The sequence below is a fragment of the Sciurus vulgaris genome (genome assembly GCF_902686455.1).
Source record: "Sciurus vulgaris genome assembly, chromosome: 8".
In the NCBI taxonomy this organism is placed as follows: domain Eukaryota; kingdom Metazoa; phylum Chordata; class Mammalia; order Rodentia; family Sciuridae; genus Sciurus; species Sciurus vulgaris.
In genome coordinates this window covers 14,926,385-14,952,757 of record NC_136468.1, presented here as the reverse complement: position 1 = coordinate 14,952,757, position 26,373 = coordinate 14,926,385, and the positions used below count along the sequence as shown (strand labels likewise).

At 34.4% G+C, this 26,373-nt stretch overlaps 1 protein-coding gene across 5 annotated transcripts in view; it reads right to left on the bottom strand.

Moving 5' to 3' along the window:
* Positions 1-26,373, bottom strand: part of BRAF (B-Raf proto-oncogene, serine/threonine kinase) — a 181,606-nt gene that overhangs the window by 60,960 nt on the left and 94,273 nt on the right. For all 5 annotated transcript variants that reach the window (XM_079150111.1, XM_079150110.1, XM_079150108.1 and 2 more), the window contains exons 4-7: positions 7,734-7,837; positions 6,575-6,677; positions 2,383-2,531; positions 1,270-1,389 (exon numbers count right to left, since the gene is read on the bottom strand). In XM_079150111.1, the coding sequence (XP_079006237.1) occupies positions 1,270-1,389; positions 2,383-2,531; positions 6,575-6,677; positions 7,734-7,837 (476 nt within the window). The remainder of the gene's footprint in view (positions 1-1,269; positions 1,390-2,382; positions 2,532-6,574; positions 6,678-7,733; positions 7,838-26,373) is intronic.

Sequence of the window (26,373 nt, the reverse complement as noted above, 5' to 3'; positions counted from 1 at the left end):
TAGATGAACACAATGCCTTTATTTTTATGTGGTGCTGAAAATCTAGTGTCTCACATGTGCTAGGCAAGCGCAGTACCACTGAGCCACAATCCCAGCCCTATACCCTATCCCTGCCTTTTAAAAAAGAATTTAATCTTTATTTTATTTATTTATTTTTACGTGGGACTGAGGATCAAACCCAGGGCCTCACACATGTACCCAGGCAAGCACTCTACCACTGAGCCACAGTCTCAGAACCCTCCCCCCTTTTTGTATCAAGTAAATTCCAGTCTAAATTCAAGACTCTCTATAATCTGGTCTTAAACATGACACTACTGAAGATAAGTCTTTCTTCACTAGGTCCTAAGCCTGCCATTTGCCATTTTCCTTTTTTTTTTGGTACTGGGAATCGAGCCCAGAGGTGCTTTATCAATGAGCTACATACTCAGCACTTTAAATTTTGTCCAGGCTGGCCTGGAACTTGCAATCCTCCTGTTTCAGCCTCCCAAACTGCTGGGATTACGGGCATGTGCCACTGTGCCCAGCTCTCATTCCTTCCATTTATGTTCCTTCTCCATTCCTATCACCATGCCTTTATTTCCTAGGTTCACTCAGATTGTAGTCATTCTTTAAGGTTCAGTTCAGATCTCAACTTCTCTATTAAGTTTTCCTGAGCACTTTCTCTTATACTACTCTCCCTTTCCCTACTTAACATGAAAACACTTGTCCTCACCTCATAGTTTAACATACTCTCAGAAACTGTATATTACAGTAATGTTATTTTAAATTTTTTGCAATTGCTTTATATGTTAATGCAACTTTTTTGTTTTTGCTTTTGTTTTTTTGGAATTGGGGACTGAACCCAGGGGCACTTGACCACTGAGCCACATCCCCAGCCCTATTTTGTATTTTACTTAGAGACAGGGTCTCATTGAATTGCTTAGTACCTTGCTTTTGCTGAGGCTGGCTTTGAACTTGATCTTCCTGCCTCAGCTTCCTGAGCCACTGGGATTATAGGCATGCACCACCATGCCCAGCTTGTTAATGCAACTTTCATAAAAGAAAGTGATATAGTTCTATATGTAATATTATCTAAAAATTATCTATTCCCTGATATTTTTCCAGGTCTGGTTCTGAAATGCCATTTTTAATCCCATTTCTGTACAAATGCATGTAAATGTCTGAATGATGTGCTAAGTTATTTGAAAAAAGAATTCCTTAATTTACCACTTCAAGTGTTAGAAGGCAGTTCAAATAGCATGTCACTGAACAGCAGGAGTCAAATCATACCCAATAGAGTCTGAGGGGGGTGCAGAAGGGGATGATCCAGATGTAAGGGCAGTCTCTGCTAAGGAAGCCTCTTCCTGTGGTATTGGGTGGTGTTCAAAGAACTTGGAGACAAACAGCAAACTGTGAGGCAAAAACAAAACAAAACAAAACAAACCTAACTTGTGCAAAACCCAGAATCTTCAGTACACCAGAACACATAGTTACTGGGAAAATAGGGGATCAAATTCCATTTCAGAAACAATTGTTAAAATTTAATTAGTTGTATTTTTGTCTAAAGACTTATTAAAAATATTACATTGTATTTTCAAAGGCAAGCTCAAAAATCTACAACTAATTGTTCTTGTCAGCAAATTTTACATATTAGAAGAGGAAAAAAACCATGCTTTATAGTTAAAGAATTAGAAGAACAAGTATTTACTGCTAAATTAGATTACATTATTTTAATTTACTTTAAAGTATGGAGTTAAATACTATTTGTTCAGGAAGTGATCAGGAAATAATAAGACCTTAACAGCAGTAACAACAATGACAGAAAAAGAGATTATAACAGACTCAGTCTAATCTATTAGAAAAATTCCAGCATAAAGCGAAAGAAATTTTAGAAAGAAAGAAACTGGGTATGAAGATTTTATATCTTACTTTTTAATAAACTGGGGGAAGGAGACACAAGGTGGGGGAGAAAGAGAGAGACAGGGAGGGAGAAAAAGGGGAGGGGGAGAGAAAGAGAGAATATAAAAGTAATTCACAAAATAACTGACAGAATCAGACCCCAAACTATAATGCTCAACTTAATTGAAATGGCACTTCAGGACCCCTCCCAAAAACTATCCAAAAATGATCTTTATGCACTAGGGGTCTTCGTTACTTAAAAGAGAATACAAAATATAAACAAAATGTATAGCTGAACCAGAATTACAATTTGGGAAAGAAGTGCTGGCTTTTCCATGTTATTTTATGTTACAAGCTATTCTTTAATCATACTTTAAAATTCCCCATAAAAACTATACTAGGCAAAAAAAAAAAAAATCCCTCATGGACTTTCAAGACAACTAGTTTTACATTATGAAAATTTAAATGTAAAATGGTATAAGAGATTCTTTTTGGATTACTTACTCAAGTTGGTCATAATTAACACACATCAATGGAACCTCTGTACTACAACGCTGGTGAAATTTATAACCACATGTTTGACAGCGGAAACCTTGGAAAAGCAGCTTTCGACAAAAGTCACAAAATGCTAAGGTGAAAAAAGTTTTCCGTACCTGCAAAAAAAAAAAAAAAAAAAAAAAAAGCATAGAGATTATCAAAAGCTTGCAAGAACCCTTTTAGAAATTGGCGTATTTATCTTGTTTAAAATAACAAAGTCTTAATACATTTATATAATAAATTATATTATGTTATTATATCATTACATTCTAAAATACAAAAATGAAAACCAAAGGGTTTAAGACAGTAGATGGGCAACACACATTTATCTTCTCCACCCCTATATCCAACTTAAAAACTCAGAAGTCAGGAAGACTGAGAAACAAAAGACTAGCAGCAGATTTCAGCCTGACAAAATGAATACAAAAACACAAAATGAGGGAACAAAGGCAAAACGATGGAGAAAGAAGTGCCCATATAATTTAATTATTGTACAACGAGGAGAGAGAAGGAATGCTGACTGGTGATAAAAGAAAAAGAGCAGTTACAAAGATGTCCAATTAAAAGTAAAAATAAAAGGAAAAAAGGAGAAGGGTGTAATGTTACAAATAAGCTAATTCCTTATGGAATTATTACTCCGTATGATATCTAAACTTAACAAAGCGAGAAACTGGCTAAAAAATATTTACTGATATGACAGCAGTTATCCAACGAACATAAAACAGAAACTATTAAAAATTAACAATAATCTCCTCTGGAGGGGGTTAAGGAAGGGAAGAAGAGGAGAGGAAGGGTGAGAAAATAAAAAGGTGATTTTAAAAATACGTGAAAGAATCAGAACCCATCATCTGATAAAATGATCAACTTAAATGAAATGATACCCCTTCTTCCAAAATTACTGAAAAGTGATTTCTATGGATTAGGATCTTTTAATTAAAAGATGATATAAAATGTAAGGTACAGCTAAATCAGAATTATAATTTGAGGGAGAAATGCTGACTATACTACATATTACTTTCTAACCATATTTTAAATGTACAAAGCTGGATAGTTTCAGTGAAAACAAGGCTGGTGAAATTTATAACCAGCATTAGAAGCTAGCAAGGGATGGGACAACAGATGATTATTAATTATAAGCACCTCTGTATTACTTTTGCTTTGTTTTGTTTCTGGTGCTGGGGATTGAACCCAGGAATGTTTTATCACTGAGCTACATTCCTTCCTCTTTTTATTTTTTGAGACAAGGTCTCAGTAAGTTGCTGAAGCTGGTTCCAACCTTGTGATTCTCCTGCCTTAGCCCCCTGAGTCACTGGGATTATAGACATGTGTGACTGTGCCTGGCACCTTTGTAATATTTTTTAAAGCATATACATGTACCATTTGGGTACAAATATAAAAATAATTATTTATAAAATATACAACTAGTATGTAATTATATGAAAATCAGCTCTGAACTAATTTGGATAAGGGATAGGAAAATCATCTAAAATACAAATTTTAAAAATATATGTATTTTGAAGATAGGGTCCTGCTATGTGGTCCAGGTCTCCAGGTTTTGATCTCAAAGCTTAGATGCTCCCCAGTCAGGATTGCACGAGTGGGCCACTATACCCAGCAATAAAAAAATACTTTTAACAAACTATCAATTGTTAGGGGATTAGAATATTCAGGCAACCTAAACTTATTAGTGAATATTTATTTACATCAAACATAGAAGGCAATATATAAAAATTCCACGTCATAAGACAAGTGATACAGAACATGGATAATATAAACAGAACTGTGCCAGGGAGAATCCATCTTACCAAAGACAGAAATGGCTTAAAATGAACATGTTTTGGGTATACAACAAATAGAAAACAGATGGATACGCAAATACCAAACTCTTTATAATGATTATTTCAGGGTATCAAGAATATGGATGACTTCTATTTCATTCTTTGCTGTATATTCTCAATCATCTCAGTTTGTCAAAGTTTAAATCACAAACAATAGTAATACATATATTCTACTTTATGACCCAGGATATACCTGTAATCATAACAACACTTACCTTGATATATATATATATATATATATGTCTCATGATATATGAGTTATATATCTCATTAATTTCTGAGTCTATTCTATTAGATACAAATGATTTTCACAATACATTAAATTGATTTTAACCCCAAAACTATTTTCAATCAAGATTAGTGGAAGTTATTTAAAAAGTGTTCCATAAAAAAAAAAAAAAAAAAAAAAAAAAAAAAAAAAAAAAAAAAAAAAAATTGGGGCTGGGGATATAGTTCAGTGGGTAGAGTGCTTGCCTTGCAAGCATAAGTCCCTGGGTTCAATCCCCAGCACTGCAAACACACACACACACACACACACCCCAACATACAATTCTTTTTGAGAATATTTATAGTTTTAAAAGTGGCATTTGTTTTCTTCACCTTCCCCCCATTCCCCATGTATCACTTTCGAGGGGATATGAAAAAGGCAAATTCTTATTTCTAGCTTTGTTCCTTTTCCATTTGTCTCTGGTTAGATAAGAAATTAAAAATATCCTGTTTAATATTTTCTATGTGACCATTACACTTACCATACTAAGCATCTTTTACACTGCTAGCAGAACCTCAGCAAACAGCACAGAAAAGTATGCTTTCAAAGGTATCAGTGTTTTTCAGTCATCCGAATCTTTTTGCTTACCACACAACCTAATAATTTACTCAATTTCATGAAGCCCTCAATTTCCTCTTCCTTCATTAAATTACTCGACTGCTTTTCTTCCTCTCATTAAACTATACATGTGATATATTTTAATTTGTTCTTAGATATACATCACAATAGAGTATTTTGACATATACATACATGGAGTATAACTTCCCATTCCTGTGGTTGTACATGATGTGGAGTTTCACCGGTCATGTATTCATGTATGAACACAGAAAAGTTATGTTTGATTCATTCAGCTGTCTTTCCTATGCCTATCCCCCTTCTCTTCCCTATTAAGTTATATTTTAAAACTATGTGTAACTGGTTGGTTGTGCACATAAAGGAGAAACATTAGAGAGAAGAAAAGGGAGAGAGAGGGATGTAGGTGGAAAGCAAAATATCTGAGGGGGAGGAAAATATGTGAATATGCATTTGAGCACAAATTTTAAGCAACATATGTATATATCTGCAAGGATACCTTTGTCAATAAAGGTGGGCACAGGAAGATCTATCTCTTCTGGGTCACAGTTTATGCTTTGTCTAGAATTTGAGCGTAACTGTGCATGTACAGTAAATTAGTGGAAGGCCACACCCTGGTGACACTTAGCTTACGTGAAGTTCTAGCAAATGCAAAAAACAGGGAAAAGACTGAGGGAGAGTTCAATATCCAGCTATTTCACCTTCTACTTTCATCATTGTATTCTTCAGAAACATTTACACAAATGTGTATGCAGATTCTGTTGAGCTCTGTACATAAAAGATTTTTTAAAATTCATTTTTATTGTAAACAAATGGGATATATCTTGTTTCTCTGTACATGAAGTAGAGGTATAAAAGATTTTTTAAAAAATACAAAAACTTAAATAAATATCTATTAATGAAAGAATGGTTAAATATACCAAATTCCTATTCTTATGAACTATTATATGATCATTACAGGAATAAAGCTGAGTGTGACAGCATACTTTAGTCCATAATACTCTGCAAATAAAAAAAAAAAGATGAGGAAAATCACAGCATGATTCCACTTTTGATTTAAGAAAGGGAAAGATAAGGAAAGAAATGAAGGGAAGAAAAAAACCGGAAAAGGAGAAAACTGGGTTTACAGCTACAGCCATATGTTTGTGTATTCAGAAAGAGTTTGGAAGACTATACAGTTATCCATTTAGTTCACACAAAGGTTGACCTGTAGAAGGGGGATTTTCACTTTTTTACTTGATATACTTTTGCACCACTCCAATTTTTTTCTCTTAATAACACGCATGTAGTTCTTTTTAAGTTAAAAAGAAAGCATGATGAAAATAAACCTGTGTTAAACACAAATATAAGAACAGAACAATTTTTCAACTTAGGTAAAATGTCAACACAAAATGAGTCAGCCATTTTCATATTCTTCAATAAAAATACATTGATAAGAACTTGAACATTTTTGGCATTTCAAAAATGTAAAGGTACATACAAAGTTGTGTGTTGTAAGTGGAACATTCTCCAACACTTCTACGTGCAACTCCTCCCCTGTAAGCCAGGAAATATCAGTGTCCCAGCCAATTGGTTTCTTCTCTCTGAAAAATGTAGACATAAGTCTTCTTGGTTACTGTACCTAAGAATACCTCACATGCCTAATGGTGAAGATATGAAGATTGGTTATTGAGGGGTTAGTAACAGGAAGGCTTGGCTTCTTGGTCTTCAATCATCAAAAATTTAAATAGCAATAAATTTTTAAGTTTGTCTCAAATAAATGTATCACTTTTGTACAAACAGCATGGTAAAGAGATGTATTCTATTCTTCAAGTTGGCTCCAGAAAAGACCTACGTCAGCAAAAAAATTGATTGTTCCTGTCTACCTCCTCAAAAAAAAAAAAAAAAAAAGAAAAAAAAAATCATAGGTGTGGACTTAATCTATTCATAGAAAAAGAGTACTATATGCCCTCCAAGACACCATTCAAAATTTGGATACAAAATCTGGGAGTCTTGGAACAATGTTACATACTTTCTGAAAGAAAAAGTTCAACATAAAATGTTAATTTTGCTAAACTTTTTGTGAAAGTAAGAGTTCGTATTAAAAATGAGGGAGTAGGGCTGGGGCTGTGGCTTTGTGGCAGAGTGCTTGCTAGGATGTGTGAGGCACTGGACTCCATCCTTTTTTTCTTTTTTTTAAAGCCTTTATTTTTATTTATTTCTATGTGGTGCTGAGAATCGAACCTGCTACGTCACACATGCCTAGTACGTCACACATGCTAGGCAAGTGCTCTACCACTGAGCCACAGTTCCAGCCACTGGGCTCGATCCTTAGCACCACATAAAAATAAATAAAGGCATTCTGTCCATCTACAACTACAAAAATTTTTTTAAAAAAATGAGGGAGCGGATAACCATTTATCCATGTAAATCACATTCTATGGTTCAAAAATTCAGAAAATCTCAAACTCCAATAAAGTCTTGATAAGAGTTACCAACACTATAGTTGCATAAAATTAACTAACTCAGTAATAATTAAATTTTTTTTTCTAAAGTTGCTTTTCAATCCCCTAGTTTGGGTACAGATCCTATAGAAAACCCCAAACTTTAATGTCTGATTTGCTTTGTAAACAAAATTTCACAACACATACAAACCATACCCATCTTGAATTCTGTAAACAGCACAGCACTCTGGGATAAGACCTCTCATCATCAGTGCTTTCTTTAGACTGTCTCGGACTGTAACTCCACACCTGGCAGGTACCTACAGGATAAATACATGTAAGAAGGAAAATTTTGTTTCACATCATTGGGGGGGGGACCCAAAACCCAACAACAACAAAAAACCCCTCAGTAATTTATCTTCATAACACCTTTAAAATGTCATGGATTACCAGGTTAAATACAATACCATTTCTATAGCTCACTTAATATTAGAGGGAAATTATAACCAAAATATCCATTATTATTCATCTTACTGACCCAAATCACAATAATTAATTTTTGGTCTCTTACTAAAGTTATGAAATATTTTATACATGTAAAAAGGAACAGAAAATATAATAGTACCCATTATAATATATCCACCAATACAATGTACATACCATTTTGAAATAATAGATGTCAGCATTTAAAACAAAATCAATTTTGATCCAACACTGTTCAAAGTTAAAAACTATGTAATCCTTCAATCACAATAATAGTCCTTAAGAGACATCTTATTGTCCCAAAACACAATAGGAAGAAAATACTTGTCTTAATGTGTATAATTGATATTTGTTGCTTAGTTGTCCCATTTCCTCTGGGAACCTGCCCTTCTCTAGAAATCCACATGGCATTAGAGAGGCTACGTCAATCAAGAGGCACTACTTTTCTAGCTACAGAGGACAAAAGCTGGCCAACGAGCTTCCCATATCCTTAGTAATAGCAACTAGCCCAGAGCTAGATATATGACCTCAACAAGTGCCAGAGTTACTTCCTAAACCAATACATGGACATAGGTTGAGAGAAGTTCTTATTTCTACTGCAGTTACAGTGGACCCACAGGATAGAAATCTGGAGCCTTCAGGGTGGCCATCTTCCTACCACATTGAGAAAATCTGAATAAAGCTTGAATAAAGCTGACATAGGGCGAAGTACAGATGACACTGGGAGTGGAGAAGGACAAGGAAAAGGAAAGACACAGTTATTCTTTAGCTCTTTCCCATGTTCACGTTCCCAGGCAAATTTAGTGTAGACTTAAAGAGAGGCAGTGAGAATACAGGGGGTGCAGTTTTTGCTGGGGGGTGGTATAAGAAGAAGGTGATGTGTCAGTTATTTACAATAAAAACTAATCATCCCGTTCATTTAAATCACTTTAAAATACTTAGCAACCCAAATGTTTTCAAAGAAATGGGGAATTTTATGTGAGGGGGTGAAAAATGGAACAAAGATGAACATAAGACAATTGAATTTAAGCAATATATTAAAGAAGGAACAATCCAGAAAGTCTAATTAGAAGCGAAGATTGGAAATAACAGGAGACAGATTTGAGCTCAATATAACCATTAAAACTATCTAGCAAGGGAAAAGCTTGTCATGAGGGAGTGAGCTAATCATGAGACCCATTTAAGTGGTGACTGGATTAGTACAATAATCTCACTATTTATGGAGTCCTTATTTGTGAATTTGTCTACTTGCTAAAATTTGTAATTCCAAAATCAATACTTGTATTGTTTTTGCATACATGAGAACAGTGAAAAATCTGTGCCATTTATGCACATATCTTCATACTAACATGGAACAAGGTGATGCTTTGCCTTGTTTCAATTTTCAAGCTATAAACCAGTGTCCTATGTATGGTGTATTTACTGTCATGTTTTTTGTACTTTTGTGTCTTTAATAAAAAATGGCTTCATAGTGCTGAAGTTGTTTAGAGCTCCTAAGTGTAAGGCTGTAATATGCCTAGGAGAGAAAGGTTACAGTGCTAGGGAAAATTCCTTCAGGTATGAGTTAGTGATGTCAGTCATGAGTTCAATATAATGAACCAATAATGTCCATTGAATAAGGTGTCTGTAATCAGAAACACATATAATACAAGGTTTTGTAGTGACAGAACTAAAGAAAATGTGATCATGGAGTCTCAAGAATCTGTGTTTTTATCAAGTTCAAGGGATCTGGGGTGCTATTAAGGAGAAAGATATGACTATGTGCACGTATGACCTTTATTTGAATGATGCTGATAGGACTGATAGGAACTTCCCCTACTGAAACCTAACAGTATGAGATAGCCCACAGGTTAAGGTGGAGAGGAGGAGAAGCAAGGGAACTCCCTAGGGAGAGGGTGCAAGACAGAGGGCAGCCTAACAGCCTGGCAGGAAGTCTACAGGATCAAAGATATCCAAAGAATAGCAACAGCTTGGGGTTTTTGTAGTTGAGACTGAGTTTATCCAAGGTTAGCAGATGTCAGGTGTAAAGGTGTAAAGTTTTGTGGGGTTTGCAAAGCAGGAAGGTTCTCAATGACTACAAATCTGCTCATCAAGATTATGCTTAAAACAATCAGATATGAGCAGTTTGGTGCAAGCACAGTTTTGAGCTAAGGTTCCAGTCTTCTGTGAGGAAATAACCTTAAAGGCCAATATACAGAGGCAATCTCTAGCTCATTTCTATAAAAACAATTCTGTATTTCCCTGAGGAATGATGGTTCAATATCCATTAACTCAGTGTTTGTAACAAGTATATAGAACTACTGCAGATAACAAAAATGGTGTACCTTCCAGAAATAATAAACAGAAGGGAAAAACTCTCTCCCTCTGCTACTTATCTTTTCACTATACTAATGCAAAAACTTTTCGACTGATGACCCTATCTTCAGTTTTAGGAGATAAAACTGAACAGGCAGAAGAGTGAGAACAAGGATGCAGGAATGATGATGTGGTCTGTGTTTTCTGACTTGGTTTACGCTTTGTTGTGCCACTTACACCACAGGGCCGTTAACGTTTGGGTAGGCGACAATTATTTTGATGGAGAAATGTGAAAAGATACTGTTGATCCTGCAGTGATTGGTGTTACCATTTGCCATCCGAGCCCACTCTAGAGTGCAGGCTCCAGCAGATGGGGTTTCCTTCTGCACCTCTTACTCAACTGTAACTCTATCTAGATTTTCCTCTTTTCATTTTAAAATTTAACTTTTCTGCAATCACATTTTCTTGAACACAGGTCTTAGTCACTTTCTCTAAAAGATTTCCCCATGGAAAAATTTCTATTGACTTTGTTTTCATCTTACCTTTCCTGAACAGTCTGTTAAATAGTTTCACTACTGTTACATGAAACTATGCAAATGAGCTCACAGAGATGGTTACAGAACTGTTTATCTGCTATTTGATTTACAAAAACCTGATGACAATTCTTGGACGAGACTTCTGGTTATTACGTGCTGTTAGTTTTGAATTCGGTGTTGCCATCTGAGGGTGGGGTGGAAACCCTTTCATTGTATTTGGAAAGACTCATTAAGTTTCCAAATACAAAAATATTTAGCCCACTCACAGCTCCCATGCCTGTTTCTTCTTTACCTTGAAGAAACTACAAGTTAGACTACCCAAGGAATCCTGGACTATGAGAGATTCAAGGTCCCAAAGGGGAAAGAGTCATGACTTCAGTCTCACACAGCAAGTTCGCACAGAGATGAGACCAGAATACAGGATACTGAATCAGTCAAAATACTCTATTAGCTGAACGCTCGCCCAAGAAGGTCTTTCTTTTTTCCTAAAATTTATTTGCGAGATCTTAGAGTAAACCTAATTTTGGTGTTAATGAACAGAAGGGAAAAAGCTCACGCTTTCCTTCTGCTACTCATGCTTTCTCTATACTAATGCAAAAATGTCTTGATTGGTGACCCTATCTTCAGTTTTAGGCCCCAATCTAGTCTATTCTGTTATCACAGACATCTTTGTAAAGAAGGTATTCTTAAGTTTTGTGTGTATGTTTCAAAGAATTGGATGAAACAGAATTTCAGAGAGTTCGTGCAAACTCATGTCCGTGTATGCACTGCTGAGGAGTCTACTGACTTTAGCGCTGAGCCCATTCTAAAATATAATTTTATATTTCATTTATCTCCTTAAAATTTTATTACATACATAACAAAATTCAAATTCCATATGATGGCATAAAAGGTCATTGGTGGCCTTGGACTATCTACCCTTCAATCTCTTTGGTGATATCCCTCATGTACTCCTGTAATGTACCTCAAATATTTAAATATATAGCTTCCTGATTTTATAATTTATCTTGATATCAAGTTTTTTTCAAGACTGTTATCACAATACTGGTTAAGGAAAATTATATGTTTATTACATGGTCTTACTGAAGAAGCTGCCTATACTACAAAAACTTCGTAATTTGGCAAAGCAATTTCAGAATTAAGTATGCTTATGCCTCCTAGTTCAAGTTGAATGTAAGTTGCAAAACAACAGTGATCACAGGACTTAAATAAGCGATACCTTTTACTGCCGAACTGTCATCCCAATCAAATCAAAATCAGTTACCATATTAGTACTTGAAGGGGGAAAACTTATCTTGCAACGGACAGAGAACCCCTTTTATTACTGGCAAAAATTAAGAATAGAATTTAGAGGAATCAAGAATGTTCTGGATTCCATATTATTTTATTAAAATTAAACACTGATTTAAATGCTAACATGAGCTAATATTCCTTCGTGAAGTACCTCACAAAAGCTGCTATGAGGATGAAATGAGAATATGTTGGAGTGCTTTTACAAAATGTAAATCACTATGTAAAAGGTAATATTCTTCCAGTCTGCAAAGAAGCTGATTGCCTTCATTATCACTTGTAGATCTTGGGTTTCTGCTTGGTTGTGGCTAGACATAAAGAGGCAGAATATTCCCTAGGGTTACAGCATTCATTCTCATCTAATGATGTCCTTTACTCTCAATCTATTCCACAAAAACTACTTATTTGTACTGGTGAAGAGATGAAGGTTTCTAATATTAGGTCCCCCACCAAATGGTTAAAAAAAGAACACGTTTTTCCTTACTCTCTTGCATTCTACAAACACTCCTTGCTTAATTATAGTACAAATAGGGCATGATTTTAAGCCATTCAATCTTGCCCTATTTCTTCCCTTTGTCTTTCATTTATCTTAGAAACAATCAGAATTACTAGCAATAGGTATTTACAAATGCTGAAGTATGGTAAATCCAAAGACTCTTTTGAGACTAGTTATAGAACATATATTAAGCACTAGGCAGTACTCTAGTCATTGAGTAAACTAAACAAGGTAAGGTGATCTCAGAGAGCTAAATAACCTTCCTACAATTAATATAGTAGTTTTAGATACATTTTCACACTCCAATTCTTTTACTACTGTTGAACCAAATGTAGCATATTCCATGCTCCAGGAATTTCGCCCTCAGGTTTGTAACAGGGAAATACCATTAGAGCCAGGCATGGTGGGGCATGCCTATAATCCCAGTGGCTAGGGAGGCTGAGGCAGGAAAATCTCAAGTTCAAACCCAGTCTCAGCAACTCAGTGAGGTCCTACACAATTTAAAGAGACCCTATCTCAGAACAACAACGACAACAACAACAACAAAAGCAAAACAAAAAAACAAGGCTGGGTATGTGGCTCAGTGATTAAGCAACTCTGGATTCAAACCCTGGTAAACAAAACAAAACAAAAAAAGAACAACAAGAACAAAAAAAAAAAAAAAAGAAAGAAAGAAAAAGAAAAAAAGAAATACCCTGCTACATGTATACAAAGAATTATGTACAAAGATATTCATATTTTAGCACTGTCTGTCATAACAACAAAAACTGAATATAACCTAGATGAATTCCAGTGAAGGAATGGATAATAAGCTGTGGTATACTCAAAGATTGGAATATGTGACTCTAGTTAACTGAATTAATTTATTTTTATCAACAAATATCTTAAAATTAAAAATCTGAATATAAAGGACAATATGCTGAACATACTGTATCTTATCAGTTCACAAATTAAAATACAGATATATATGTAATAAAATATAAACTATAATTGAATGTACCTAACATTTATTATAGGGTTGCTTTTGAGGCAACAGTAAGGGATGGGAGTTGTTCAGCAGGGAATGTAATTGGGAAGAGGAATCTAAAGATAGCTCAGTGGTAGAGCACTTGCTTAGTATGCATGAGGCTATGGATACAATCCCCAGTACTGCAAAGAAAAGTATGTGTATATACAGTGGCGGGATAGTGGTGCTGATTTGTATGTGTGTATAATATAAAGCAAATATAACAAAATATTAGTATTTGTTCACTGAGGGTAACAACAGGTGTTTAATATACTGTCTTTAATGCTTTTCCATATATGTATTTAAAACTTTCTAAATAAAAAGATAAAAAAAACTTACGAATGATCTTTTCTACATACTAAATTAAAGCTCCCAAAATTTCAAATACATAATTTTCTTCACAAAACTCTAGACATTTATAAGCATGGTTTCTGCTTAGCTATGTAAAAGACTACTTTTGAGGGCTACTCGCATTAAAAAAAAAAAAAAGATTCAATTAAAAAAAAAACTGTATAGATCAATGGGATTCCGTGTGATATTTCCATCCATGCACATAGCATGCACTGATTCAATCCAATTTCCCTCTTTCTTACCCATAGCCTTCCCATTCTTTAATAGTTGGTGTTTTACTTTCAGAAGGACAACCTTTTTAAAAAATTTTTAACCTTTTTTTATTAAGCTTCTACATATGTACTTTAACATTTCTTGACATTACAATGCTTTCACTAAATCTACCTTATTTGTACTAATTTTAGGCTTACATATGTTTAATATCTCCTTATTGGTCCCTGAAACATTGAGTTTTGTTTCTGTTCTCTTCACCTTTTCTTTCTCCTATTTTGACACAGGCCCTTACAGAACATGTACCTTTCCCCATCTCTAGATGCAATAATCCTGGCTACTTTCTCTTTTCTCTACAATGTCTATTATTAGAGCACTGTCCAAAAAACATAGTTTTTTTCCCCCTTGTTTCAGACCTCTGGCATTGTGTTTATGCATGACATTTAAGACAATTTATAAAAGCAAATATGTTCTCCAAAATGTTATATAAAAGCAGATAATCATATGAAGATACTTGACATCATCAGCTATCAGGGAAACTGCAAACAAGAACCACAATGACATACTACTCCATACTTGCTAGATAGTTTTAATCAAAAGACAAATATTAAATAAGTGTTGCAAAAATGTGGAAAAAACTGAACCCTCATGCTGGTGAGAAAGTATAATGGTACAGCTATTTAGGAAAACATGCTGGCAGTTCCTCAAAAGTTTGCTGCAGGCATATACCCAAGAATGATGAAAATATATATCCACATAACAACCTGTACATGAATGTTCATAGCAGAATTATTTTTAACAGTCAAAAAGTAGAAAAACACCACAAATGTGCATCAATGATAAATGTATATATAAAATGTTGTATATATATCTAATAGAAGGGGATATTATTTTGCTATAAAGAGGAAACGAAGGAGGTGGCATGGAGGGATCCACTTGTAATCCCAGTTACTCAGGAGGCTAAGGCAGGAGGATCCCTTCAGTCCAAAGGTTCAAAATCATACCTCAAAAATCAACATAGAAATAAACCAATAAATAAGGAGAGGAGAGGGAAAGGTGAGCAGAGAAAGAAAAGACTGGAAGGACTGACACATGGTATGACATGGATGGACATTGGCAACCTGCTAAGTTAAAGCAGCCACATACCTTATACCTCGTGATTTCATTTACCTGAAACACCAAGAGTAAGCACACAAATCTACAGAGATAGAAAGTAGATGAGTGGGGGCTGGGGCTGGGGCTGAGTGGTAGAGCTTGCCTACCATGTGTGAGGCACTGAGTTCAATCCTCAGCACCGCATATAAATAAACAAATAAAATAAAGGTATTGTGTCCATCTTGAAACAAAACAAAACAAGATAGAAAGAAAGTAGATAAGTGGTTGCCTAGGGCTGAAAGGGCTGGGAGAAATTGGAAGTGACTGTTAATGAGTACTGGGTTTCTCTTTTGGGCAATAAAAATGTTCTCAAAATTGTGGTGATGGTTGTATACCTCTTATGTTTGATGACACAAAAACCATTGTTAAATGGGAAATGCATGTCATTTGAAGTATCTCAATGTATTTTTTTTTTTTTTTTAAAAAGGAAATTCTGTCTTTTGAATTATGATCTCAAGAAGGCAGGTTGATGACAAGTCACTGTTTTGGGTAACTGGGCAAATCTAACACTTTTTATAGCATTCACTTTTATTCTTGTTCGATTCATTTCTCTTTCTCTTATTGTGACACAGTTTCTTACAGAACTCATACCTTTTCCTGTTGAGAATCAGAAATTTTTCTGGCTCATGCCTGTCATCCCAGCAATTTGGGAGGCTGAGACAGGAGGATTACAAGTTCGAGATCAGGCTCAGCAAATCAGCAAGGCCCTAAGCAACTTAGTGAGCTGCTGTCTCAAAATAATAAATAATAATTAAAAAAAAAAAAAAAAAAGAGGGATGTGGTTCAGTGGTAAAGTGTTGGGTTCAATTCCTAGTATCAAAAACAAAAGCACCCCACTTTTCTGATTTGAAGGTATTACAAAGTTCTAAGTGTACATATACTATGACCCAATAATTATTTCTAGGTATTTAATTTATAAAAATATATTCTGTGTTTCAGGACATGTATTTAAATATATGTGCAGCATTACCCAATTATTCATCAAGAAATAAATAAATCAGATATTGCTATATAGTTGTACATAGATATTTAGTATTAGTATATATAGTTAATATACAAAGATATACAGTGTATTTTTTAAAAATATTTTTTAGTTGTTGATGGACCTTTATTTTTATTTATTTATATGTGGTGCTAAGAATCAAACAGTGCCTCACACATGCTAGGCGAGTGCTCTACCCGAGCCACATCCCCAGTCCCATACACAGTGTATTTTTATTTGTGCATTACCCTAAACAACCATAAAGAACAGTTTTGCATTATGTGAAAGAAAGGTAATAAGCATAAAGTAAAAAGTTAGTCTGTTTCTCTTGCCCCAGTGTCCTCGACCCAAAACAACCACAATTGACAGGCTTTTATACACAATTTGAAGATAACCCAACATTTATTCCTTCTAACCACTGTTTTTCTTTTAAACTTAGTTCAGGATCTGTACTGAGACACCATGTTTATATGTTTTCATTATCAGAAAAAATGAATAAACATTAATAAGATGAATAAAAATTCATAAACTCTGTGAATTATTTCTTAAAAATTAAATACTTCTGACATTTGTCACAAATTCTAAACAGAATACAACTTCAAAACCACCACTGTAAAATAATCACTACAACATTTAACAAGGAAGTTTTAACTGTATTTGAACTTTAACAGGATAAAAAGTAAGATCAAAGAAACTGAACTTGAAGCAAATACTTCTCACTAAAATAGGTCATCCCTTGAAAAGGTTTCTAGAGGTAGTCTTTTGCTCCTCCATATAAATATTAGAATTGGCTTGTCAGATGGGGCAGGAAAGATGGGACAAAACCATCTGGAATTTTTAATTCATCTGCACAGAATTTACAGATTAACATGGGAAGAAAATATAAATAGGGAAATAATCAGAAATAAATTTTTCTTTAATTCTTTTAAAATATATTTCAATAAAATTGTACAAATTTCCTTCACAAAGGTTTGAACATATTATTTTATCTGTTAAAATTGTCTATGATACCCTTTTGAAGATTATACACATTGCTGGGTGTGGTGGTGCATGCCTGTAATCTCAGTGGCTGGGTAGGCTGAGGCAGGAGGATCATGAGTTCAAAGTCAGTCTCAGCAAAGCGCTAAGCAACTCAGTGAGACCCTGTCTCTAATAAAATATAAAAAAAGGGGGTCTGGGGATGTGGCTTAGTGGTTGAGTGATCCTGGATTCAATCCCTAGTACCAAAAAAAAAAAAAAAAAAAAAAGTATACACACACACATGCACATTAAGTGCTGCTTTCTTTTTCAATAATGTTAATATACTTTGTACATAGACACAAAAAATGAATTTTGTTTCTGTATAATCTTTTTAAAAATATCTTTGATTTGATCTGCACTGACTAGAAAATCCAATTCTATGTTGAACAAACAAACTGCAGTAACAGGCATTTGTCTTGCCTGTTTCTGATTTTAATGAGACTGTACCATTAAGTAGAATGCTTTTTAGACATTTTTGACATAACCTTATCAATATAAGACTCTCTTAGAAAATGTGGTACATATACAGAATGGAATATTACTCAGCCTTAAAGAATGAAATTATGGTCTTTGCAGGTAAACGGATGGAACTACAGAATATCATGGTAAGTGAAATGAGTCAAACCCAAAAAACCAAAGTCCCAGTGTTTTCTCTGATAAGCAGATGCTGATCCATAGTAGGGGGCAGGTAGGAAAGAATGAAGAAACTGGATTATGCAGAGGGCAGTGAGGGGAGGGGTGGGGCAAAGGGGATGGGAAGGATGGTAGATTGAGACAGACATTATTACTCTACATACATGTATGAAAAAAATATTTTTAAATAAAAAAATTTTAAAAGAAAGGAAAAAAGGGTCTTTTATTATAAAGTTTTTCTAATTACAAAAGGATGTTAAATGTTTTTTGCTTATTTTATCTAGAGATGTCTCATGCAGTATTTTCCTTTAACCTGCTAACGTGAACCTCAAAGATTTTTAAAAACCATTAATTTAGAATTTTATTTAATTAATTTAGAAGAATTATTCTTCTAAAGGATACATGCTGCTGGACTCTGGCAATATTTTATTAAAGATTTTTGCAAATATGTTTGCAAGTGAGACTAACCTTTATTTTTTCTTCACCAAATAATCTTGCCTGGTTTTAGAACCAAGATACATAGGCTCCATAAACTGAGTTGGGAAATGTATTTTTATTTCTTATTAAACACTAAAATTTGTATATGACTAGCATTCTATATTTCTTAAATGTTTTGTAAGATCTGCCTGCAAAATGAAGCATAAATATGTAGATTCTTTTTTATGTGATCAAAGGTTGAACAGGGTCAGAATATGCCACACCAAAATGTCACTTTGGTATAGAATTGTTTTAATTACAGACACCTGGGAAATAACAGATACTGAAAAAAGTTTTGCCAGAGTTTTCTTTACCTAATTTAAGGGGCAGCTTCTGAGAAGGTTAACAAATTTCTGCTCCTGGAAGGCTCCAAAGTTTTATGGTCATGAGGAAAACCAAAGATATAACACTGAGAGGAATCTGAAAACAAACATTACTAAAATAACTTTTATCTCCCATTAGTTTACACTATATATTTATCTTTCCACACTTACAAGCCCTGGAAAGAACCCGCCCTTTGACTTTTCATAGCTCTACAATTTATCATTTTTTCTTTTTTTTTTTTTTTTATTGTAAACAAATGGGATACATGTTGTTTCTCTGTTTGTACATGGCGTAAAGGCATACCATTTGTGTAATCATAAATTTACATAGAGCAATGTTGTTTGATTCATTCTGTTATTTTTTCCCTTCCCCCCACCCCTCCCACCCCTCTTTACCCTCTATACAGTAGTTCCTTCCTCCATACTTGCCCCCCTCCCTAACCCTAACTCTAACCCTTCCCTCCCCCACATTATGTGTCATCCTCCACTTATCAGCGATATCATTCGTCCTTTGGCTTTTTGAGATCGGCCTATCTCACTTAGCATGATATTCTCCAATTTCATCCATTTGCCTGCAAATGTCATAATTTTATCATTCTTTATGGCTGAGTAATATTCCATTGTATATATATACCACAGTTTCTTTATCCACTCATCAATTGAAGGGCATCTAGGTTGGTTCCACAGTCTGGCTATTGTGAATTGAGCAGCTATGAACATTGATGTGGCTGTATTTCTGTAGTATGCAGATTTTAAGTCCTTTGGGTATAGGCCAAGGAGTGGGATAGCTGGGTCAAATGGTGGTTCCATTCCAAGTTTTCTAAGGAATCTCCACACTGCTTTCCAGAGTGGCTGCACTAATTTGCAGCCCCACCAGCAGTGTATGAGTGTACCTTTCTCCCCACATCCTCGCCAACACCTGTTGTTGCTCGTATTCTTGATAATCGCCATTCTAATTGGGGTGAGATGGAATCTTAGGGTGGTTTTGATTTGCATTTCTCTTATTACTAGAGATGTTGAACATTTTTCCATATGTTTGTTGATTGCTTGTAGATCTTCTGTGAAGTGTATCATTTTTTCTTGACACAGTATATCATCAGGATATGCACTTACTGCGCTAACATTTATTTTATATGAAGACCTTGTATACACACATAAAAATATTAAGTAAAAATTGTCTTTTTTCTTGTTAATGTTTTTTGTCAGTTTAATTTCTACGGCCCCAGTTGCAAGAACTAAGAGATTTTTCATTTCCTACAAGGCCTATTCAAATTTTCAATTCCCTTTTTAATGCATCTCAGAAATACACTCATGTTCAATAATTGTTTGTTTTTCCTAATTTTTTGTTCATTGTACTCAATTTTTAAAAACCTATACCGTATAACAGTTATGGTATCTTTATGATCATTTCAATTATTTCAATCTTTATTCTTGTTCTTTCTTGCCAGATTTATCAGTCTTTTCAAAAACTCAACTTTTCTTTTGCTATTTCTCTAGTGTCATTTTGTCTTATATTTCATTGTTTTGCTTTTTACCTCTAAGGCAGTTCCTTCATTGGTTTTAAATTTTATTTTGCAATAAATAAGGCTTTTTATCACCATAAATTTTCCTTTAAATGCTGCTTCATGTGATCCTATAAGCATACCATTCAAATATAATGCTTCGGAATTTTGATATTTTACTCTGAAATTATTTTAAGCATAACTCTTCTCACCCTTAATTCTTTTTCCCTTAAAATCTATTTTATATAATATTTACATAGCATCATCAGCTTTAAGGTTCTTAATTTAAAAAAGACACTGGGGTATAACTGACATATGATAAATCACAATGATGTAAACAGTACATGATTTTATGCAGTTTACTGTGTATACATCCATGCAACAATCACTATATTCAAGATAATGAATAGATCCATCATTTTCTGAGTTTTCTTGTACTCCTATGCAATGTCTCCCTTCTGTCCTAATCCTATGCCCGAGTAAATCTTGATCTGTTTTTGTTACAGCTTGTATTTTCTAGAATTTTATATAAATGAAATTATAGAGTTTGTATTCATTTTGTCTGGATTCTTTCACTGGTATAATCATCTTGAGATTCATCTATGTTATATATATCACTTCATTTCTACCGAATAGTATTCCATTTTATGGATTGTACCACAATTTAACCATTTGCCTGCTGATGGTTCATCTGGAGTTTGGGGTTATTATAAATAAAGTTAACTAATCACTTATGTAAAAAAATCTCTGTATGAGCATACACTTTCTTTTTTGTTGGGTAAACACCTAGAAGTAAAATGGCTGGATATATTTAACTTTTCATATAACTAACATACTGTTTTATTTCTTTTAATTGTGATAAAATATACATATAAAGTCTGTCATCTCAACTACTTTTGAAGCATTCAGTTCAATAGTGTTAAGTACATTCACACTATAGTGCCATCGGAACTCTTTCCATATTTGTAAAGTGATAATTCTGCAACCATGTAACAATTCCCATTGTCCCTCCCTCCAGTCTTTGGTAACCTCCATTCTACTTTCTGTCTCCATGAATCTGGATATTCTAAGTATGCAGTTTAGAGTAGATTCATATAGTATTTATTTGTTTTTGTGACTTGCTCATTTCATTTAGCAAAATATTCTCAAGGTTTATCCAAGTAGAAGCATGCATCAGAATGTCCTTCCTTTTTAAGGTCAAACAGTATTTCATTGTACATAAATCACACATTTTGTTTATATATTCATCCATCAATGGATACTTGAGGTGCTTTCATCTTGTGGCTACTGTGAATGCTGCTGCTGCTATTACATAGGTGTACAAATATCTCTTCAAGACTGTTTTCAATTATTTTGGTTATATAACTTGAAGTAGATCTGGATCATGTGGTAATTCTATTTTTAAATTTTTCAAGAACTTCTATAACCATCTTCCATAGCAGTTGTACTATTTTCTATTTTCACCAACAATGTACAAGGGGTCCCATTTCTCAACATCCTTACCAACCTTGTTATTTTGTTAATTTGATAGTAGCCATCCTAATGGGTGTGGACTGGCATCTCATTATGGCTTTGATTTATAGTTTCCTAATGATCCTAATGTTTTTAATGATTGGCAAGGTTGAACACCTTTTCCATGTGCTTCTTGCCATTTGTAAATCTACTTTGAAGAAATGTCCATTCAAGTTCTCTGCCATTTTTAACTTTTTTTTGTTATTGACATATATTCTAGATATTAACCCCTTATCAGACACATGATTTGCAAGTGTTTTTCCACTCCAGGTTGCATTTTCACTGTTACCTGAAACCTCTGATACACTCAAGTTACTGGGGATTAAGTCCAGGGGCTTGCATATGGTAAGAGTTTTATCACTGAGCAGCATCTCTAATACTAAATTTTGACACAGTCCAAATTGTCCATTTTAAATAGTGTTACGTGTGCTTTTGGTGCTACAGCCAAAATCATTACCAAATCCAACATCAGGAAGTTTTTCTCCGATATTTTCTTCTAAAAGTCTTACAGTTTTAGCACTCACATGTATTCAATCCATTTTAAATTAACTTTTGTAAGCAAGGTTCCCATGTCATGAGGATTCTGCATGTAGACATTCAGTTTTCCAACACTCTTTTTCCCCATGGAACTGTCCTGGTACCCTTGTCAAAGATCATTTAACCATATATGTGAGGATTTGTTTCTGGGCTGTCTATTCCTTTGGCCTGTATGTATGTATGTTATCTGCCAATATTGCAGTGTTTTGATCGCTGTAATTTTGTAAAAATTTTGAACTCAGGAAGCGCAAGGCCTCCAACTTTGTTCTTTCCAAGACTGGTTTTTTTTTTTTTTTGGGGGGGGGGGTGGTACTGAGTACTGAACCCAGAACCTCACTGGAGACTGTACATTTGGTTATCTGGGGTCCCTTGAGATCCTATATCAATTTTAGGATGGATCTGGGTATTTCTGCAAAGAATACTGTTTGGAATTTTGAAAATAACTGCATTAAATGAAACCACCAAGTTCTTTTCCAAAATAGTCTACTATTATATATTCCCACCTGCAGCATACTGAAAGTCTAGTTCCTCCTTATAGTTCCTACCAATATTCAACATGGTCATTCTTTCACCATTTTAAGAGATATGAAATTTTATCTCGTTTCTTAAATGTGCATTTCTCTAATGACTAACGATATTGAGCATCTTCTCATGTGTTTATCACATATATAATTCTTTGGTAAAGTGTTCATATGTTTTGTCTGTTATTTAAATGGTTTGCTTTTTTTTTTTTTTTTTTTTAGCTTTCAGAGGTCTTCAATAATCTAGATACATGCCCCTTATTATATATAAACACTGAAATATTATCAGTTGTTTGTCTTTTTGTTCTTTTAACACTGTCTTTTGAAGACCATAAGTTTTTAATTTTTATTAAATTCAATTTATCAATATGTTCGTTATGGATTGGTGTCATATTTAAGAAAATTTTTTCAACTCCCAGGTGTCCTATGTTTTCTTCTACAAATTTTATAGTTTAATGTTTAGTTTTTACTTTTCATTCCTTCATTCTATATTCAATTTCCTTTCTAAAATAAACCTTTTTGGGGTAATTCCTTCAAGCAAAGCCTGTGAAAGGACACCTGGGAGTTCGCAAAATTTTCTTAAATTTAACATCAAAAGCATAATCCATAATGTTTATCGATAAATTGGCTTAATAAAAATTAAAAACTTATGGTCTTCAAAAGACAGTGTTAAAAGAGAAATTGTCTAGAAAGGTCTTTACTGTGGATTTACCCATTGTTGTTAACCTAAATTCATAGATTAGCTGAAACATTTAAAGTTCTCTCAGCAGCACAATACGCTGTGTTTCATAATTATAAGATGGAAGGTTCAGAAGCTTATTCATACCTAACAAGGATACCTCAAAAAAGGAAATTATCCCCTGAATATTAAAATTCAAGAATACCTACATTATCTATTTGGTTCCTTCTTAGGAGTCTAACTCTGCTGTTCTTAAGCCTTCTTATGTACCAACAGTGGACTGTTTCTTTGTATGTTTTATAACTTGGGATCTTGAGCTCTTCAGGAGGGTGTTATCTCTGTGATTCTGTGAAATCTAGATGGGTCAAGGGAGGCTTTGTATTGCTTCTGCCCAGTGCCTAAGTGTTACTACAACTCCAGGACGGGTTGTTAAATATTGATTTCTTGGTTTGAAAGTTCCTGCAGAATGTAGGTAGCATAAATGTGTAGCTCATGCTAGGATGAGAGTAGGTCCAAAGTTAAGAAGTCACAGGGAAAACATTCATCTTTACATAGAATCATCAAAAAGACAGACTAGTTTCATTTATATATGCTGGTGAAAAGGTTTCATCCTTTAACTGAAGGCAATGCCCTTCAAAGGCTCAGATTTATGTGACAATCTGAGTTCCACTATTGTTGTTTATGACAACCACCCCAGGCCCAGTCTTGTGTCCCCTCACATAGACACTCACACCCCTTTGATGTAGAAAGTGACATAATGACTTCATTGAAGACTATTAAAGGCCAGTAAATTTCTTTCAAAAAGAACCAGTTTTGAAGGTCACACAGTGGTGTATGCCTTTTCAACACTGTGGCTATATATATAGCACAAAAGCAGCCACAGATGATATGTAAACAGAGTAGTAGCATTACATTTCAATACTATATGTAGGCACTGAAATTTGAATTTCATGTGTTATGAAATATTATTCTTCCTTTGATTTTTTTTTTTTCCTCCAAGCATTTAAAAACATTAAGTCCATTCTTAGTTTACAGGCTATCCAAGAACAGGTGGTGGGCTGGATTTAGCCTGAGGTTCACACTTCAGTGATACTGTAAAACTTCAGTCACATACTTCTCTGGTTTTTCAGTTTTCTCTGTTTTCACCCTTGGTAGGCTTTTTCTTATTTTCAAGTAAGCTAAGTTATACATATAAATACATGTATTTTTATTCAGCATCTCTAGGTGTGAGAGAGATTTGTGGACATATAAGAATACCATAAGTGTCACACATGAAGAATTTCCTAAAATCCAAATAGGTAATATGATAATTTCCTACACTTTTTTTCCCATTCAGTAATACTTCTTAGAAAAACCTTCAAGAACAACTACTGTTTTAGTTCACTCTTTTTAAGAGGCTTTCAGTGTACTAAAGGATAAGGATAAACCATAATAATTGTATAATAATTTCCATATTAATGGGCATTTCTATTTTTTAATTGTCTATTCTTTTGTCATTATGAACAATGACTTAACAAATATCCTTGTATAGATGTCCTTATATATTGGTACTTTTATTTCTATGGACTAAATTCCTGATAGTTGGAGTACTGGCTTGGGAGACACAGTTCTTATGAGTCTTGAGAGATTATCAAAGTGCTTTCCAATAACACACTTCTACCCACAGTGTAATGAGTTTTCTCCCTGCACCCTTTAACTTTTGCTAGAAAGATAAAATAATCTCTTGCTTTAATTTTCATTTCTCTCACAACTGTGTGAATCTGAACAATGTTCATGTATATTATTGTTCATTTAGATTTAAACTTATATGAATTGCCTATTTATATTTTTTGCTATATGTATCTTTTCTTCAAGGTTGCCTTTTTTTTTTTTTTTTTTTGGTCGTCAATTTTAAAGCAGTTTAAAGCAGCCTTTGCACAAGAAGACTATTGTTTTTTGTTATTTGTTGTGGTCCAGGGGATTGAACCCAGGGATACTCTTATCACTAAGTTATACCCCCAATCCTTTTTTTGATTTTGAGACAGGGTCTTGCTAAGTTGTCCAGGCTGACCTTGAACCTGCAATCCTCTTGGCCTTGGCCTCCTGCACAGCTGAAATTATGGCATGTGCCACCGTACCAGGCTTGTACAACATCTTTTACCCTTTGTAATATCCTTTATAGGAAACCAGTATAAATGTTTCCCTAAGTTCTGTAAACTGCTCTAGTAAATATTCAAATCTGATAAAGGAATTGAGGGAACCCTTAATTTATTGCCAGTAGGAAATACAGGTCACAGTGGAGGTGGCTGCGGGGTCACATCTGCTATGTCCACTGTGGTGGCAGGAGAGGGATCAGTTGGGCCTCAGAAAGGCTCCTGGTTACCATGGTCTTTACCCTGTAAACAATACTGCAGGCAGCCCTGCTGTGCATCAACACCATTGCCATGCTGCATTAGGAGCACTTCTTCAACTACATTGGCTGGGGAACAGACCAGGGAATTGGTGGATTCAGAGAGAAGCCAGGAATTAAATCTCATCTAATGAACCTTATTGGATGTGCAAGAACTGTGATGCAAGTGCCATTCATAATAGTAAACTCAGTTGTTATCATACTGCTTTTATTATTTGAGTGAACATCTATGGGAGTAAAGGGGACCCTGAAGAAGAGATGTCTGTGGAAGTTGTTACTTCAGTCATTACTAGAATATTCATTTCTTAGCAGGCTGACCTTGCACTTGACAAAATGGTGAAGTCGACAATAAAGGCAGAGTTTCTATTTATCTGATTTTAAGAAAAAATGTTGCACTTGAAGTTTAATTACAGAAATATCGATCACCAGGGGTAGTAGCTCTCCAGGACTGAAATACAT